Source organism: Dromiciops gliroides, chromosome 3, assembly GCF_019393635.1.
Source record: "Dromiciops gliroides isolate mDroGli1 chromosome 3, mDroGli1.pri, whole genome shotgun sequence".
In the NCBI taxonomy this organism is placed as follows: domain Eukaryota; kingdom Metazoa; phylum Chordata; class Mammalia; order Microbiotheria; family Microbiotheriidae; genus Dromiciops; species Dromiciops gliroides.
This window is the reverse complement of record NC_057863.1, coordinates 15,163,661-15,183,622: the sequence shown is the minus strand read 5'-3', so window position 1 is coordinate 15,183,622 and position 19,962 is coordinate 15,163,661. Positions and strand designations below refer to the sequence as shown.

General features: G+C 39.9%; 1 protein-coding gene across 2 annotated transcripts in view; it reads left to right on the top strand.

Moving 5' to 3' along the window:
• Window positions 1-2,286: 2,286 nt before the first annotated feature.
• GPR149 (G protein-coupled receptor 149) overlaps window positions 2,287-19,962 on the top strand; it is a 91,357-nt gene continuing 73,681 nt past the window's right edge. For both annotated transcript variants that reach the window (XM_043998945.1, XM_043998946.1), the window contains exons 1-3: window positions 2,287-3,862; window positions 5,388-5,580; window positions 15,629-16,107. In XM_043998945.1, coding sequence (XP_043854880.1) covers window positions 2,834-3,862; window positions 5,388-5,580; window positions 15,629-16,107 — 1,701 coding nt within the window. In that variant the 5' untranslated portion in view covers window positions 2,287-2,833. The remainder of the gene's footprint in view (window positions 3,863-5,387; window positions 5,581-15,628; window positions 16,108-19,962) is intronic.

The window sequence follows — 19,962 nt, the reverse complement described above, 5'->3', positions numbered from 1 at the left end:
TTAGTGTCTTAAGGCTTGAAATACGATTTTCATATCTTATCTCATCTGATGCTCCTAAGTCCAACAGTGAGGTAGGTACTAATAATTACCCTCATTTAGAGATGAGAAGACATAGAAGTTACAAGACTTGTCCAGTGTCCTAAAGCTATTAAGTGTATGACACAGAATTTGAACTCAGTTTGGTCCTGACTCCAAGGCCTTATACTCTATTCACTGCACCACCCAGCTGCCTGCATTCCTTGATTCCTTATGACCAATGGAAATGTCATAGGGGTAATGTGTACCACATGGTAGGACCCATCCACGACAAGAACTAGGATTAGGGAAAGTAAGAAGCCACCCTGAGTATAAGACACAGACCTTTCAGTGAAGGCTACTTTCTATTATTTCTATAAAATGCACATAGTTCTCTTGCCAAAAATTCCCCTCACCATAGCACATAGATTTGATATGAAAAGTTGCACACATTAACAGTGAAGACTAAGATTACCAGTACACAGTCATCCTCCTCCCTCTCAAGGAAAGACCACCAACATTTTCAAACCTTCCCAGGGGCACAAAAAAAGTTGTCCTGGCTCTAGTCCTCCAGTGTGTCACAGAATCATAGAAAATCAAAGGAGGGCAGCTAGGTGGCGCAGTGGATAAAGCACGGGCCCTGGATTCAGGAGGACCTGAGTTCAAATCGGGCCTCAGACACTTGATACTTACTAGCTGAGTGACCCTGGGCAAGTCACTTAACCCTCATTGCCCTGCAAAAACAAACAAACAAAAAATTCATGACTGGCCATAATTTAAACTGTATTGAACTCAGAAAAAGCAAAAACAAAAAACTACTCAACTAAAAGTCAAAGGACCTTTGAAGCCAGCTAGTCTAATCCTCTTATTTCACATAGGAGGGAAACTGAAGCCCTGAAAAGTGACTCCTCCAAATGAGTTAATATCCAGACTAGAACCAAAACCAAGGCTTCTTACCTGCTTTATCATGCCTTCCATTAAAGCATGCTTTCTCCTCCGTTACTCTTTTCTTTTCTTGCTTTTTCTTAAGATTGGCCTGCCTATTTCATCCAGGCTGGAAGTTCAGGGACTAGCCACAGTCCTAGTACTACTCTATTCCACACAGGACTTCTGACCTTCTCCATTTCTAATCTGGGTCAGTTTTCCCCTCCTTAAGCAATTTGGTGCCCGCCCATTTCAGGGCTTCATTCTATCGATGCCTGACAGTGGAGTCGCCCAGTTTCCATAACCCACTGCAGCTCAGAATTCCGGAGCTCAAGTAACCCATCAGCCTTAGCCTCCCCACGAACTGGGATTAGAGGCTTGAGACACAAAGCCCCACCTGTATTTGTTTTCAAGTAATGATGAAATTGCTCGAGGTAGCAAATGTTTAAGTGGCACTGTTTATAGAAAACAAAAAATACAACCCACGAATGAATCCTGCTCCTGTGCATAGCTTCTGTATTGTTCCTTGTGAAGTTAATCGTGGTGAATATGCCAATAACTTGTTTAGATTGGGGGACTAGACCTGTGATTTTATTGATATGTGTAGATACATTTACTTGTTTTGAGTATTGGGAAGTTGGGGAGCGGGGGGTGGGGAGTTGGAATACAGTGGATCTCGACAACCATGATCTATGTGGGAGCTATGGGGAACTAAACTACCGGTGAGGAAACTCCCTCTACCAATGGTGATGGGTGAGTAACCATTCTGCAATTTCTGGTCCAGGGAGTTGCCTGGAGGAACGGAGGAGTTCTATGACTTTTCCAGGATAAAAGTCAGAGTGTGCCAGAGAAGGTTTGAGACCAAGTCTTCCTTATTCTGAGGCTGCCTTTAATTCACTATGCCACACGATCTCTTTACTTCTAGGAAATATCTTTGTGTGTGCCACAAATGGAAATAACCACTGTTTTTTCACCCTAACAAGGAGATCGAATTTTTTAAAACCTTTTTACAAGAGGAATCTGTAAGCTCTACGCTACTCTCCATTCTGAAACAGAACTGGAGATCATACTGAGAGCAAAATCTCAGCTGGTGGAGGAGTTCTGAGCTCGGAAGGATGACACCCAGCTAGAGCAAGTGTTTGCCGGTGGTTTAAGTCTCCGGAGCTGAAGGGTGTGGCTTAACGAGGACAGTTTCTTGCTTGGGATCCGGCTGAGAAACAGGTCGATTCCTGAGCCCATGCATTCTCTCCCCTTCCCCCTCCTTTGCTTTCCTGCCTCTATCCTGCTCCGAGCTGACTCCTCCCTTCTGCAGCAGCAGCGGCGGCGGCGGCGGCGGCGGCAGCAGCAGCAGCTCGGTTCAAAGACAAGAGCCTCTCATTCTGTGCTTTCTCTCTCTGAGCTAGCAGGGTAGAAACGTACCTGAGGATCGGCCTTCCTTTCCGACCCAGCTCTCCAGCGAGGTTCTCCCTTAACTACTCTCAGAAGTGAAGGGAGTTTGAGTATTCTGAGAAACCAATGAAAATGTCCGGCGGCGCGCAAAGGAATAATAAAGGATCCGAGAGGAATTGTTTTCTTTCCTGAAAACTTGTGGGTGGGGGATCTTGGAGTTGGAGTTTGATTTTGTTTTCATATTGGTTTGTTGTTAATGGAAAGTGGAGGAGTTTTCTCTTACTATTCACTTAAGCGGACCCCGATTTTTTCAATGTGAGTTGGCAAACCCACAGGACACGTGCCTGACGTATCCTGAAGGACTGAGGAAAGAGACCCTCTAAAAAGCCCGAAAAGAAACTTGGGAGAGCCCAGAAAAACTCCGCTTGGTCATTCCTAGCCATGCTTTGTCTGGAGAAAACTTGCAGAGTCATTGATAAGAACAACTAAGTGCCTCCCGGGGACGATGTCTCTAATCCCCAGTAACTTTTCCATAAATGGGACAAATCCAGGGATGGAAAGTCCTATGAAGGACCCGACTCCCAGCCGACCAAGAACTTTAACTGTCTTCTTCCTCTGCTTAACGTTTATGATGACCATCACAGCGCTAGTGGGAAGCATTTATTCCTTAGTTTGCCTGCTTAAAATGCCCAACAAAACCGTGCTATCGATGATGGTAGCTTCTTGGTCAGTGGATGACCTGATCAGTGTCCTGCCCATGACCATCTTTCTGTTCCTGCAGTGGCCAAAAGACAGTCCCGGGGACTCCCAAGCGCTGTGCGCCACGTCGGCCTTCCTCTACCTGTTCCAGGGTATCTCCAGCAATCTCAAGGCGTCCGTTATAGTTTGCTACAACTTTTACACGCTGCACAGAAGTGCGGCGAGCCCCGGGACGGGCAGCCAGCCCCGCGCTCTGCTCGTCGCCCTGCTCACCATCTGGGTGGCTAGCCTGCTCATCTGCACTCACCCCCTCTGGGGCTGGGGTGCCTTCGACCGCACGCCTTGGGGGTGCCTGGCGGACCGGAACAGCTCCCTATTGATCTTGGTAGTCTATTCGCTCAGCTTTTGTGTTCTGGCTGGATTCTCCGTCCCTCTCACTTACCAGCTGTTGTGCTCCGACCAGCTGCCTGGATTTCAAGTCAATTACCAGGAAATCTCTAGAGGAGGAGGCTTCACGCCGTGCACCCCTCCGTCCGGGGGCAGTGCCCTCCCCGCAACCCCCGAGGATCCCCGGACCCCAACAGGGCAGTTCTACAGGGGACCAGGGAGCACCCTGAGCTCGGAGGCTGCCTTCGGACTGCCTCCGCCGGCAGGGCGGGGACCCAGGACAGGGGCCGAGGCAGGGGCCGAGGCAGGGGCCAGAGATTTCAGGGGGCCTGGACTGGAGACCCGGGGCGTGCAGCGCAGCAACCGGAGCTTCACTGTGAGCATGGCCCAGAAGCGATTCTCCTTGATTCTGGCGCTGACCAAGGTCGTCCTTTGGCTTCCAATGATGGTAACCAAAAAAGAAAAAGAAAAAAGAAAGAAAAAAGAAAAGGCAGAAAAGCATGTATCAAGTAACGATGGATGGATGGATGGATGGATGGATGGATGGATGGATGGATGGATGGATGGATGGATGGATGGGTGGGTGGGTGGGTGTATGGATGGATACATGTGTGCGTGCGTGCCCGTGAACAGGTCACTAGGGGCTTACTCTAGTGCCACCAGTGTATCCACAAGAGACCCCTCGAACTCTCAGAGTAGCTCCCTGAGCAGTGGGCACTGCCCCGGAAGCCTCTGTGGGAATGTTCCAGTTTAGTAGGGGGTTGGTGTGTCTGTACGTGTGTTTTTAACATTTTCCAAACAAACTCATCAGGGTTTCCACCCAAGAGTCAGAGATGCTCTTCACCCCCCTTCCGAGGTAGTTCTGGCGATTGTGCAAGGGCGGTAGTTAGGGAAAAATGTACTTTCAGCCAGCTCTTGCCCCTCCTCCCAACATCTCAATCCCTGACCGACCCCACCCCAATTTCCATCCGCAGACCTGCCTTGATTCGAGGTCCCAGGACCAGACCTAAAATCAACACAGTGCCCATCTCCATCTCGGTCCCCAACCCTAGCCCCTTCCTCATTCTGGGTCCCATCCCCATCCCATTCCTCATCCCTACCCCATCTCAGCCTCCTTCCCATGCCCGCCTCAGTTTCCATCCCAATTCTGTCCCCCAGCGCTGTCCTATACTCATCCCCAATCCCCATTCCCTCTTTGCCTCACCCCTGCCCGATGGGAACAACGCCCTGGGGCTAGTGGAGAGAAAGGAAACCTACAGGTGGGAGCAGAGAGTACAGGCAGAAGGGACGACAGGAACCAAGGGATGCTTGCGTTTGTCTCTTGCCGATAACCAGGAGGACAAGGCGGCTGTCCTGTGCAGTGATGTTCTCTTGTGATAAGGAAGGTGGAGCCTGGGGAGGGACTGGAGACCAAGAGCAGCCCAGCCCTTGGCCGGCCCAAGCTGCTTCAGAGGAGCCGCTAACCCTGCTTGGGCCTGGCGGCGGCGGGACCCACTAAGCTACACAGTCCCTCCCCGGCACGGGGCTAGAGGAGTTCAGGGTCTGGCCAGACTTGGCTGGCAGGGAGGGAATAAGCCATGACAGGCAGGGCTGCACTGCATGGATGGGCGAAGCACCGTTTCCTGTCGGCCTCTCCTTTCCTTTGCTCCTCCATAGGGGCTGAGTTGCCACGGTTCTTCCTGTAGAGCTACGGTCCTTCTCAGTCCCTAGCCTGCCCTGGTGCCAGGGCGCCCGGGAGCATGGCGGGCGAACAGAAAGGCAGAGTCACCGCTGGGCAGGCGGGCGGCAGAAGAGACGTGCACCGCGGGGCGGCAGGAAAGCAGTGTCAGTTAGGCAAGGGAGGGCAGGAGGCAGGGTGGCTGGGAGGGCAGCCAGGCTAGCAGGCCAGGAAGGGAGGCAGGTGAGGCATCCCTGGAGGGATGGAGGGCACAGGACTATGAGCCCTTACACTCTGAAGCCCGTTGTCCTTTCAGATCCACATGGTGTCTCGGCACACCCCGGAGTTCCAGAGCCTCCCTTTCGAACTTTTCTGCTTTCTGCTGACCACCCTGGCGGCCACCGTGACCCCAGTGTTCGTCTTGTCCGAACGCTGGACCCACCTGCCCTGTGGCTGCATCATTAACTGCCCGAGGAACGCTTACGCTGTGGCTTCTGAGGAGACCAAAAGTAAGGCCGCCTGCCCGAAGGAATAGGGGGCAGCGGGGCAGGGGCTGGTGGGGCAGAGGCCGGGGAAGGGATGAAGGAATAAATGACGCAGAACCAGAGGAAGGGAGAGAGGCTGTTAACGAATCCCCATCCTAGACCTCCTTACTTTGACCCCGGACTGTACTATACTCTGGTTATGGAAAGATCAGAAAGAGAGTTCCATGTTGAAATGACAGGGACTTTCTTTTATTTTTGTCCAAGCCTGTCAGAACGCACAGAGCCTCCTAGCCCTTACTTCTTCTCCAGGTAACTTCCTTGACCCCTGGCTGAACCTTCCTCTCACATTATGTGAAGAGGTCATGAGAACCAAGAAGGAGAACCCATATTGAAGATTAGATATAGAATGAGAAGAAATGGAGGGGGGGGTGCTTTTTATCCAAAGCTACCAGAGCACTTGAGAGTTTGACAGCTTTTAAGCTAGTCCCAGAAGAATTTTCTTACTTAAGAAGCTTTGGAGGTGAGACACAAACAGCCAGAGATTCATTCACATTCAATTCAGCAACCAATTCACAGGGCCCAGAGGCCTTGACTTCTTTACTTGAACTACTTAAGGAGCCTGTCCTAGATTGGGAGAGGGGGTTGGAGGGGAGATCAAGCTACCGAGTTTGCAACTAAAATTCTTATGTAGAAGCAGACGTGAGGAGAGAGAAAATTCTAGTCACAAGTTATTGCCCTTGGTCGTCTAAAGGAACAGTCAATTAAAACAAAGGATTCAAAGTCTTTATGTTGTCTCCCTGGGTTGGGAAGTAGACTTTAGAGTGAAAAAGGAAAGGCTAATTTAAAAGGAAAAGACAAGCCCAGGCATCTTTTTTGGAAAGGTTTTGAGAACAGCAGGACAGAAATGGCCAAGATCCAAAGAAAGAAAAGGGGAATATAATGCTGGAAAGTTGCATTTGGAAGAAAAACCTTCCTGTTTGGCCACCATCGTTGTATTTTGTAGGGAACTGAGTTATTCTGCATTCAGTTATAAAACAGATAGGTTATTGCACCCCTCCTTTTTTAAGAAGCTGTTAAAACTGATGAAAAATTAACTTGTTTTGATGATGCCAAAAAGAACAATTTCCCCTACATATAGTCAGGTTCCACTGTGGCTGATTTGACACAAAATGGATTTTATGACTTTCAAATTAATTATTTGGAATTATATAGAAAAAACCTTGAATTTTTCATTTTTCAAATCATTTTTATATTCTAATGTAGACATAACCTCTAATGTAGACATCCCCAATTCTTGATTATTACTATTATCATAAACTACTGTTGTTTGAAATTATTATTAAATTACTAGTATTCTTATTACTACTAAGTATTATATACTGTATTATTACTATACTTTATTTTTACTATTACATTTACTATATGTGTTATTCTCTAATACTGAGTGACCTTGGGCAAATCACTTAATCTCCCTGAGCCTCAGTTTCCTTATCTATAAAATGAGTGAATGCCACTAGCTAGCCTTTGAGGGCCTATCTACATCTAGGTCTATGATCCTATGATCCCTCTGCATAGATAGTGGTAGATAGAGAGGCTTTTTAGTATAGTGGATAGAAGTTTTGGACTCAGGAAGGCCTGCTACTGATATAGAGTAGCTGTGTAATTGTGGACAAGTCAGAAAAATTCTCAGTTTCTTGGGAAATTCTCAGATTCTCAGAGATGAGTTGCTGAATTACATCAGCTGAAGGAATTTTCATCCTCAAAAATGAAATCACACAGCAGAACCATCTTACCACCACCAACAACAACTGGCCCATTTAACATACACTGAATTCCCCCCACATAGAAGCCACAAAGACAAAAATAATGTGTGAACAGTGACAGAAAGAGCACTTCCTAGCTGAGGGGATCTCAAGAGCGCATAGCACCTGAGCTGAGTCCTGAAGGAACTAAGGATGTTGAGGCATAGGTGAGGAAGAAACGCATTCTGGGTATGGTAGAACATTTTTATCAAGGTCGGAAGATGGGAGATGGAATAACAGGCACAGGGAGAGCAAGTAGCCTAATTTGAATGGAATGTAGACCATGTGAAAGGCAGTTATATAAAATAAACTTGGGAGGGCTAGCAGCAACAAGACACTAAAGGACTTGATGCATCAGGTTGTGAAGTTTGTGCTTTACTTGAGGAAATCCTGAAGTAAGAGAACCATTGAAATTTTCAACAGTAGGATGAGTGATCTAGATAGATATGTGTTTTGAGGAGTAATTTCTAATGGGGTTTGCAAAACAGATGGAGGATTGGATGGACTAGAAGGTAGGATATCAGATTGTTGCAACAGGGTATAAGGAACAAGGGTGGTAGCCATGTGATCAGAAAAAGAGGATGGATGGAAAAGAAGTCTTGAAATTTGAATCAGTCAAATCAGACTTGATTTGGGGAGCAAAAAGGATGGGGAAGGGTCCCAGAAGATCAAAGAAGGACATTGCTCTGATCCAAATTATAATATTAAGCCATATATACAACCCTTTGTTTTTTCAGAGTGCTCCATATGCATTATCTCATTTCATCCTCACAACAACTTGGGAAGGTTGGAATAGTCTTTTACAGAGGAAGAAACATGCTCACAGGAGTAAAGTGGATTATTTGGAGATCATACAGCTATTAAACAGATGAGACAGGCTTTGAACCTGAAGTTTTCTGACTCCAAGTACATCAGTTAGTCCTTATACCATACTGCATGGTAGCTAATTAGATGCAAACTAGCCTCAAATCATCCTTACAAACATTGATTGGAAATGAACTGGGGCACATGTCATTTGACTTCATGCCATAGTGGCTAGAGGTCTGGCCTCACAATTTGGAAGAACTGGCTCCATGTGTTACCTCTGATCCTTACTGTGGGACCCCAGCCAAGTCACAGCCTCCAGGGCCTTTATAATCTAAGACTGTAAATTAACCTCCAGGGCTCTTTTAAAATTCTAAAGAGAAGGGCAGGTTCCAATCTACATTAGGAGATGGCATGTTCTCATTTAAAAGTACCTGTGCCAGTAACATTAGAGGTTCAGGCCAGGGAAAAAAATAACAATTGAATCTGATACCTGTGCCTGACTGGGAGCATTTTTATCCAAGAATCAGGATCTTATCTTGGCTTGGCTTATCACCAGAAGGCTGGCCACAAGTCATTTGTTAATTGTTTGTTTGGTTCACTGGATGTTGTTGTTATTGTTGTTGTTGTTATCAGAGCAGTTCTCAAGAGGAGACACTCTTGAGGAGCATCAATTAAAGCAGGGGTAAGGGTCCAGTCAGCAACAGTGGAGGGAACCCCAAGGAAAACATATAGGCTTTGAAGAATAGAAGAAAATATTTACTTACCACCCATATGGGGAAAAAATTCTCACTCTTACTATCTTTGTAACTTCAAGGATCTGACACTTTTATAAAAGCTATACACTGCCGCTGAAAGGATGAACTTATTCTGACTTGAAATACTGCCCCCCAGCTTTGCCATATAAGACATTCAGGAGGATACAGGCCACTAGTGATTGGAAGAAGCTAGAGTGGATTGATTTATACTAGGTCAACAATGTAGTGATCCTTTCATGATTCTCCATAGTGCCAGAAAAAAATCCTGAGATTCTGGCCAAAGTGTGCAATATTTATGTTGGTGGAAGGACTACCATAAATATGCCTGTTGCTTGGGTGACAGAAAACCAGAATTTTTAAACCTGGCCCCTTACCATGTCTGCGTATCATAACAGCTGGCTCCAATGGGCCAGATGGCAGATTCCTTTTTGTATTGTCATCCTTTGGAAGGAGGGATCAGCAGTTCTACTTCCAAAACCTTTCTACTTTAACAAAGTAAAGCATCATTCCCTGTGCATTTATCTTGCACTAGTCCATTACATAAGCAAAACAGTGGGTATTTTTTTTCCTTCCTAGCAGAGTTGAACCCATTAAATGACTGTGAAGATATAAACATAACTTTGCATCTCAGTTTTCATTGAATGCTAAATGTTGGAACTGGAATTGGAAAATGAATTTCAGACAACTAGAAAATAATTAGCAGAGATCATCCCTTTATGCTGCTTCTAATCATGAGCTATATTTATTAATGTTTCAGAGGAGAAAGATTGACTTTAACCAAAAATTATTTCAAATACCCAAATCATATTTAACAAACTGTCCCTAAAAAGCTTACTATGAGAATATAATTTTTATTATTTTGTAGATGCTTGGATTTGATTTTGAAACTTTGCAAGAAACTTCAAATATTTTGAAAGGAGCTTGGAAAAAACATTAAAAATCTTAACTTAGAGCTCCAAGTTCTAGTAACATCAAAAATGGAGTGAGTGCTGGGTTTTCTGAGATGAGTTCACTCTCCTAAGAGCAGGAATGAAACAGAGAGAGAAGCTTAAGTCCTACACTTTTAGCCTTATCTGACTATACATGTTATACATAAATTCATACTATATAAATTTACAAAAATTACATGTGAACCATATATACACATTATATAAATTCATGTTATATGTAAATTATTGCAAGAATTTAAAAATTGAAATACCCAGAGAAATGACAAGAAGTTGTTTTAAGAAGCAAACTATATATATATATATATATATATATATATATATATAATTCAGATATTAGGTTATGTTGAGAGATTCTTTTCTTAATGGATAGAAACCTAGCATCAGAATCAAGAAGATATGGGTTTACATACATTCAACTGATACTGTGTGACCTTGGGAAAGTCAATTAATCTCTTATTTCCCTTAGACAACTTTCTAATGCTATAAATTTCAGAGAAGGTGTTTATCATATTTGGAAGGAGTGGTTTCTGCCCATGCACTCCCTTCATTGATGAATTCGAAAGTATTATACATAATAAAAGCAGAGAGTGGGGCGGCTAGGTGGCTCAGTGGATAAAGCACCAGCCCTGGATTCAGGAGTTCCTGAGTTCAAATCCGGCCTCAGACACATGACACTTACTGGCTGTGTGACCCTGGGCAAGTCACTTAACCCCAATTGCCCTGCCATAAATAAATAAATAAAAATAAAAGCAGAGATTAAGATCAGATTATTAGGAAATTAAATTATTGTATTTATTTTTAAAGTTTATACAATTTCTGTTGTGATAATTATTTTATCACTCCATAGATTGCAGTTTTTTTAAAATAATCTTTGCCATTTCCTGTACTGGTGGCAATGCATTTTTTAATTCCCCTGTTGGTTAATTTTTTACAGTCTATCTTTAAATTAGCTACTTTCTCCCAGTTGATTATGCTTTTTTGGGTTCCTTTTACTTGTCCATGACCTTTTAATATTTTTTCCAACTGAGTAAATTTTTTCAAGGAAACATTTCATTCAAGTTATATCTTTTCTCTAGGAAAACATGTGCTTTCTACATTCATACAATGGTAGACACATAGTGAAGTATGTCTAATAACGTCCAGTGGATTAACTTATTTTGGCTCTTCATAGTGATGGATTTTCTGAAGGCAATAAATGAGTTTCTTGTTTATTCTTTCAAGCAAAACCAACAGAAACAATATGAAATATTAAGAACAATAACTCACATTTACAGGGTTTTACAAGATATTTTCCTCTCCACAATCCTATGAGGGAAGTAATACAGCTATTAATCCCCTTTTTACATACAAGGAATCAGAGCCTCACAAGAAGTTAAAGTAAGATTCATCTCTAAGTCTTTCCTGATGCCAAGACTGATGCACTATACCATATTGCTTCTATTTGGAAAAAATTTTGTATAAAATAGGTCTGGGATAGATCCCATCTAATGATATTTGTATTATTATCTGATATTTATCTTTGTGTCCACAGCCTAATGACTAGCATGTAGTATATGCTGTAGTATAAATGCCTACTGATTAGTACTTTGATAAAGTAAAAGAATATTAGGAGGATAATTTAATCTTCAGCCCAAAGTTTTCAAAAATGGCCAATGTCGTCATGATTCTCCTTACAGATTCCTTTCCAAAGTATTCTCCTTATGAACATTGTTAGTTGAAACATCCACTTAGTGTTAACTCTATAAATGTTGACAATAATAATTATCATTTTAAAACATTTTCATTAAAAAGATTTACTTAATACACTATTGCTGAAATTCCCTTCAACATTTAGCTAGCATTCCTTACACACCTAATTTGTGCAGCATTCTCTTTGTGAGACTGGGGAAAATACAGATTCAACAGAACATGATCTGTCCCCATGAAATTTACAATTTGGAATGTGAATATTGACAAGCCAGGTAGTCATAATATGTAGTATTATAAAAGCTACATAGAGAAGTTTGAATCAAGGTCCAAAGGAGTACATCATTGTTATCTGGGGATATCAGTGTGGGCTTCTTGAAGGAACTGGTAATTGAGTTGAGCTTGAGAGGATGGGTAAGAATTCAAATGGAGAATAGGGTGAAGGAGTATATTCTAGACATAGCAACAGTATGAGTAGAGATATAGAGATATAATAGTACAGGACCAAAATAGGTCAATTTCGACAGGAATATTATCAGATAAAGTTGGAGAGATATGGTGGTGGCTTTAGATGGAATGTAGAGGAGCTTGAATATCATTAAGTAGGCAATAGAAAGCCATTGAGACCTTGATAGCATAGAGGCAGCATGATTATTTGCTGATACATGATAATTATTTTAACGGTGATATGAGGCATGATTTAAAAAGTAGACAGAGTAGAGGTAGAAAAAAAAATCTTTTAAGTTACTTGAATAGTCCATTAGGGTTTTAATGGGTGCTTTTAATTGTTTGGTGACATGAAAAGATATGAGGAGGGAATAAGAAAAATATTCCAAAAGTTAAATCATGGAGTTTAATAACTGAAGGAGATTCAAAAATAAGGGTGGATGAATGGCGGTGGCATAGAAAAATAGTGGTCATCAGGATGAGTAATTTTAAGAGGAAAGATAATAGGTTGATTTTGGACATGATAAGTTTAAGCATATGACAGTGGTATATACTTTTAAAGAGCATTACATTTAAATTAATATATTTGGGTCAGAGTTTTTGTCTACTTGAACTGTTATAAACCTAGTGAAAATGACTACAGCTTTACCCCTCGGTAGTCTATAATTTTTGCCTTTTATCATGATCCCTATAAGATTGTGTCCTGTATATCACAAGAATGAAGGTGTATTCTCAATGGACACATCCCTTAAAGGATCTTATACATGTAATTGAAAGCACAACATGATACACAAAACAAAGTCTAGTTGAAATACGGATCAATCTCATAGTCATCAAAATGGAGTTTTGTCTGACCTACTCAGTATCTTCCTAGATTCCAAGAATGAGTAACTAAATTCTGGACTAAGATAGTATACTTTAAACTATGACCCTTTTAACTAACAAGCTATATAGTATAATTATTCAATAATCATCACTGCATCAGTTGAAAACAAATAATTGAAATATCCCAAGATATTTTTTAAAATAATTTTTGTTGTTTTTTAATTTATTTATTTTCATAAATGTTAATACCCTTGTCCCCTTTTTCTATTTCCCTCTGAATAAAAATATGTTTTTATTTATGTTCTGGCACCAAACCATAATGAATGATGCTCATAAATTCCATTTTGCCAGATGGGAGCAGTACCTTATAAATCTTGACTTTGGGGAACATTTCTGTCATAGAATCAAGTTTATGGAAGGCACAGTGGTATACGGGAAAATGAGTCACATTTTAGCTCTCCCATTGTCATATAAACTTAAAAAAATTTCACAAATTCCTTACATCAAGAAATTGCTAAATGTCTAAGCATACAACATGTAGCCGGCAGAGTAGAAATCTGTGGGGAAATACCATGTTTGCAAAGAAGAAAATGGAGAAATTTACTTGGGTTACATTTAACTGGACCACAGTGGTATGACTTTGTACTGCTGGGGTGTAAATTCCTCCATAGCACAGATGATATCTCATAAGAATAATAACTGACCAGGGCAGTGAGATGGCACAGTGTATAGGAGCCCCCGCCCTGGAATCCAGAGGACCTGAGTTCAAATCCAGCCTCAGACACTTGACACTTACTAGCTGTGTGACCCTGAGCAAATCACTTAACCCCAATTGCCTTACCAAAAATAAATAAATAGATAAATAGATAGATAAATTAAATAATAAAATAAAGTGAAAATTAGAATAAAGAAAAAGATGACTAAAAAATTAAAAAAAGAATAATAACTGACCTTTACATAGCACTTGATAGGTTGCAAAGTACTTTATATAAACTATCTCATGTGAGACTTTCCTCCTCAAATAATGGCAGGCTGATATTTACATAACACTTTAAAGCTTACAAAGCACTTTTATAAACATTATATAATTGGATTCACATAACCACCCAGAAACATATATACAATTATTTTGCAGCTGGGAAAACTGAGACTTAAAGAGTTAAAGTTACTTGCCCAGGATCACACAACTAAGTATCTGAAGCAAAGTTCAAACCTAGACATCCCACATTCCAAAACCTCATGAAGTGTTATAGATATAATTATATCACAGCTATAATTATGCTTATTTTAGAGATGAAGAAACTAAGCATTTTCCAAGGTCACATAACTAATAAGTGTTTTGAACCTAGGTCTCTCCTCATTCCAATCTAGTGCTCTTTCCTCTGTATCATTCTGTCTCATCGAGCTTCACATTTTCCTGAATAATTAGGACTGTGAAGTGCACACAGTAGGTATTTAACAGTTGTTACTGAGATAAAATGAAAGGAAATAAAAGGAAAGGAAATATAAGGAAAGGATGGGGGGGGGTGAGGGATGAATCCTAAGTATTATGTTGTGAAATTTGAGTGGAACAAAAGGCAGTTAATTTCTTTCAATTCCACCCCATCCTCACCTCCATCATTGGAAGTATATTTCCCAGCTTCTTTTCACCATATCCACACTTCATCCAATTTAAATCCTGAAAGACTTAAGATGTGCCAAAAATATGTTTATACAGTAATGAAATTAGTCTTGTCAAATATTAAAAGTATTAAAAGTAAGTATTAAAGATTAAAAGTAATCCTCAGGCTTTCAGAAATGGATATATTAGGTGTTGGCTTCCTATTAAATTTTCCCATTCCTTCCCAGATTTAGCAGTGTCAGAGATGCACAGTGGAGGCAATGTGGTGAGTAGGGTGGCCTTGGAAGGAAAATGTCCAGGGTTCAAATACTGACACATCCTAGTTGTATGGCCATAAATAATTCACTTAATCTCTCAGTGTCTGAAGTAATTCTGTAATGACAAATTGCAAAATTGTCATTCATATGTTTTGGAAGAGTTACTTCATTATTGGTAATTACCATACCAAATGAAATCTGGGTGCAAAACAACAAAATTTAAAAGATATATATGGTGGTTGGTAACTTGAAATACAGTATTTCAAAAAATACAGTATCTCAAAAAATACAATATTTCAAAGTCTTTGTGAATTTTTTTAAGTTTTAGTAGCTTAAGGCTTTTAGAACACCTTTTATATTGGTACTAAAACTTCTTGGGCAGCTAGGTGGCACAGTGGATAGAGTGCTGGATCTGAAATCAGGCAGAACTGAGTTCAAATTTGGCCTCAGACACTTACTAGCTGTGTGGCCCTGAAAAAGTCAGTTAACTCTATTTGCTTTATTTTTCTCATCTGTAAAATGATCTGGAGAAGGAAATGGCAAACTACTCCATTATCTTTGCCAAGAAAGCTCCAAGTGAGGTCAAAAAGCATAAGGCATGACTGAACAACAGGAAAACTTGCATTTACATTTTAATTACTTTACATGTTCATAGCTTAATTTCTTTTCTATTTTTGCATGATAGTAATTGACTGGAAGGTAAGGTAATAATGCACTTTAATTTGTAATAACTTATGTCTCAGTGCAAATAATGAGTCATGTGAAGTGGTCACATTAATTTCATCAATTTCAGTTGGGCTGGTACTAATTAACATATTTTATATACTTATAACTGCAAATAATGCAAAGTAAGATACATGTAACTACATAACTAATAAACCATTGTCTATATCATATTCATTTTTTTTCTATTTTTCTTTAGCTAAAAGTAAAGGCTTTGAATTCAACTTATCATTCCAACACAGTTATGGCATTTATAAGATTGCCCATGACAATCATTATGATGAAGATGATGATGAAAACTCCATAGCATATCGCAACTTGATGGACTATGAGAACGAAACCCTAAGAGACACACAGAAGGATACCAGCAACTTTCTTCATGCCATAAAAGTAGAATTCAGCACCATATCTTCTCCGGACAGCTCCAAGCTGCCAGATAACAACAAAAGCACAAATACAGTTAGCATTGAGACAAAGCAGGATTCTGACAGAGACAAGACCATTGAGCAGGTGTTAAATGACAAGACAGAAGTATTTGTAACAGAAGATGCCAGAAACTTTGAAAAATCTACCTTTTTGGAAGGGCCAGAAAGAAGGCTTTCCCATGAGGAGAGTCACAAACCAGAGCTTTCAGACTGGGAGTGGTGCAGAAGCAAATCTGAAAGGACTCCTCGTCAGGTAAAGTAAAATGTTTCCCATGAAATTAAAAATGGAAGCCATCATATAAAATCTCCAATAGCACTAAATTTTCATGTTAATGTTGTACCTGATAATCTCATTCATTCATTCATTTGTTCAAACCTGGGTTTTCCCTTCCCGTACACTATTGCTTTTCCGTGTAGTTTTTTTTTTTAATTCTAGGAGAATTATTTGAATTTTATCAAAATCTAGCAATGCATGTCTATTTATCTTTAATCAGTTTATTTACTTCAGGGGTCTTCTTCCTTCCTTTCCTTCTTTCTTTCTTCCCTTCTTTCTTTCTTTCCTTCTTTCTTTCTTTTTTTTTTCTTTTGGTGAGGCAATTGGGGTTAAGTGATTTGCCCAGGGTCACACAGTGAGTAAGTGTCAAGTATCTGAGGGCAGATTTGAACTCAGGTCCTCCTGACTCCAGGACAGGTGCTCTGTCTACTGCACCACCTAGCCGCCCCGGTCTTTTTTCTTTAACTTAAATTACAGTGTGACGGTCCTTAAAGTCTAATTGTTTCAGTAAAGGATTCATTATTTGTGAGATGATATGAGAATGTATTTTCCTTCAAGCTATTAGATGATTATAATCTAAGTTGGCCTTTATTTTTTACATTGCTGCTTTGCTAATCAGAATTAGTCTTTTCCTACACTGTAATTTTAGTCATATTCTATAATTAACAATTTTTAAATAACAAATTATATTCTCACTTAGTCATGAGTATTTGTGATATTATGCTCTGATTATCTAAAAGTTAATGAGGGAAAGTGCTATTCAACTTAATAATCATTGATTGATCATGTATTGCATGTAGGATACTTAAGCAAGTTATGGAGATATAAAGATGAAAACAAAATTTTCTTTGTATCATAGAGTCAGAGCTGAAAAGCATCTTATATTTCAACCCCTTTGTTTTGTAGATAAGGACCTCTGACAGCCAAGCAGGTTAAGTTAAGTGACTTACCCACAGTCACATTGTTAGTGTGCATCAAAGGCAGGATGTGAATCATTCAGTCAACAAAGATCTATCATGTGCTTATTATGTACCAGACATGTACCTGGAATGCTTTGAATATAAGCAACAACAACAGCACCAAAAAGCTCCTGCCTCCAAGGAGCTTACATTCTAATGGGGGAAGACAACAAATAAAAAGGAGCTAAAAGGAGGGAAGAAATGGAAGTACCCAGCAAAGGAAAATGGCAGAGAAGTCTAGAGTGAAGCTTGTTGAGAAAAGAAGACATTAGCCTAGGTTGCCTCTTTAAATAGAGGCTCTTAGGAGAATAATCCAATCAGTGGGAGAATCTGAATGTCTGTAGGCTAGAGTGCTTTTCCTTGATAAAGTTTCTGGGACATGGTAGCCTGAAGAGTAGCCTGATGAGAAATGAAGAGCCAGTGTATCACACTACATATAGTCCCTTGTCCTTAAAAAACATGCATTTTAGCAGGTAATAACATCATGTAAATACAAATATACAAGTGCATTCGAACAAGGGTGAAGACAGTGATAAGCACAGTACTGTAAAAAGAACATGGCTTCTGGAGTTGGATAACCTGTGTTGAAATTCTCCAGATACTTACTATCCATGTGACCTTGGGCAAGTTATTTGACTCATCTAAATGGTTCTCATTTTTCTTATCTGTAATATAAGTAAACTGGTTGAGATGGTCTCTTAAGTCCTTCCTAAATCTTGATCTGTAGTCATAATGGTTTTACTTTTTAAGAAAATAATCTAAATAATAAACCCAGATAAAAAAGAAAATATACTGCAAGATACACATTTCATATTGTGGTCATTAAAGACTCCAGATATACAACCCTAGAAGCTTTCCAAAAATCTATCAATATTTACACTGAATAACTGAAAAGTATATTTTCATAATGAAAAATTAAAAGACGCAAAAAAAACAAGTTTTCACAAAAAAAGATGCAGTGCCTCAAATAAAAGATAAAAAACTCATATAAGTTCATCATTATTTCCCTGTCATTTAGAATTGCAGAAGCATGTGATTATCAAGGTGCATTAAACCTTATCATCTAGAGCAGCATGAGGCAATACACTCCAAAGGAGTGAAGTAACAAGTCCAAAGCCACATAGGGAATGAATGGCAAAAGCAGAATGAGAACTCAGGTCTTCTAGCTGCCCCTCCAGGAATCTTTCAACTCCAACAATTTTCCAGAAGTTTTTGAATTCTTTTTTTAGGGGGCAATGGGGGTTAAGTGACTTGCCCAGGGTCACACAGCTAGTGTTAAGTGTCTGAGGCTGGATTTGAACTCAGGTCCTCCTGAATCCAGGGCTGGTACTTTATCCACTGTGCCACCTAGCTGCCCCTGTTTTTTAATTCTTTCCATCTAAAAATTATTATTTAATAACAATGTTTAGAATGAAGCAACTTTAAAAGATGACAAATGTCCATAAAAATGTGTATTATTTGATAAACAGAATATTCTGTGTAAAATTAAATTATTAGTTCTATTTTTTGTTTATTTAGATAAAACATTTAGGAAATAAATTATCCATAAGTAGCATGGCTCATGCCTCTCTTTTTTTTTTTCTTTTTTGAGTCATGATAATAAATTAGTGGCCCCAGAGAACTGCAATGTAATTAAGGCATATTTTCAAATCAAAATTTTGCTGTATGAAACTGATGAGCATAGAGGAACGTGCATACACAAATCTCTTTAAATATAAAAAATGTTTAAACTGAGCAGATGTCTTACAGAGTAAACTCTTAAAAATCCTGAAATGCCTTAAGATGTCCTTAAAGGACATCCATGTCTGCTCCAAAGTTTCCCTAGTCAATGTATTATCCTACTTGTTTGCCCTGTGATAGGCAGAGTTTTCTGAAAGTGACTTTTTTGCCAGGAAGTATAGCTTTAAAGGAAATGAATAGGAAGTCAGAGAAAAGAGGTTGTTAATTTTCAGGTATGGGGAAGTCACATATTGCTAGAGATTTGCTAGATTTTAAAATATGTTCATTTTAAAGAAATTTCAATGGCATATTGATTGTTTGACATGACCTTCCCTTATTTTTAAGATCTTTTGCTCTCTTAAGATTAGCATTATGAATTACCCCCCCCAAATATTATTAGTATTGCAATCTAATTAGAAAGTTTTGTCTGACCAAAGAGATATTTTAGCTTTCTTCATTATAATTTAAATTTAAAAGGATACATTTTACTGAAATAATGGGTTGAAGGATAAAAGGTTGACTCTTTTTATACACAAATGAAATAATGGCTTAAGTAGGATTTTTATCTTTATATCTTTCAAGGGAGTATTTTCTTTACTCCAGTCCCTCTTTCTACAGCTCCCCAAAATATCCCAGCAAAGTAATTGGAAAGCTCATCAGTAATATCTGTAGGACTCTTTTTAATATGGCAGCCTCTGAAATAACTGTACTGATTTTCTAGCTCTTTCTTCAAAAACAACTCTATTTCCCCTTCCTCTGCAATTGTCCTTTCAAAAGGTTTGTAGGTAAGATTTCATGAGATTGTATGTTGATTGATTTCTGTTCTATTCTACTGATATGGCTCGGTGTGGGTGGGGAATTATATCAAGTAAAGTAAATTAAGGTAGAATGGCCTCATTAAGATTGGAAGGAGACAATGAAAATGGTAGTAGAAGATGTTTACAACACTGGGTTTTGACATTAGCATTGCCTCTCTGAAAAGCCACTGGCTATTCATTGAGCTCCCTCTGGTGTGTTGTCATTTCAATAGATTTACTCTCCAGTCAGCAGTGGTTTAGGTCTGAAATGGTCCTTTGCCAAGTTTCCAAAGTGCAACTCAGCATGCTATTGCCAGGGCTCCAAAGCTCTTTAATCACCAAGATAAAGGGTGAGTTGT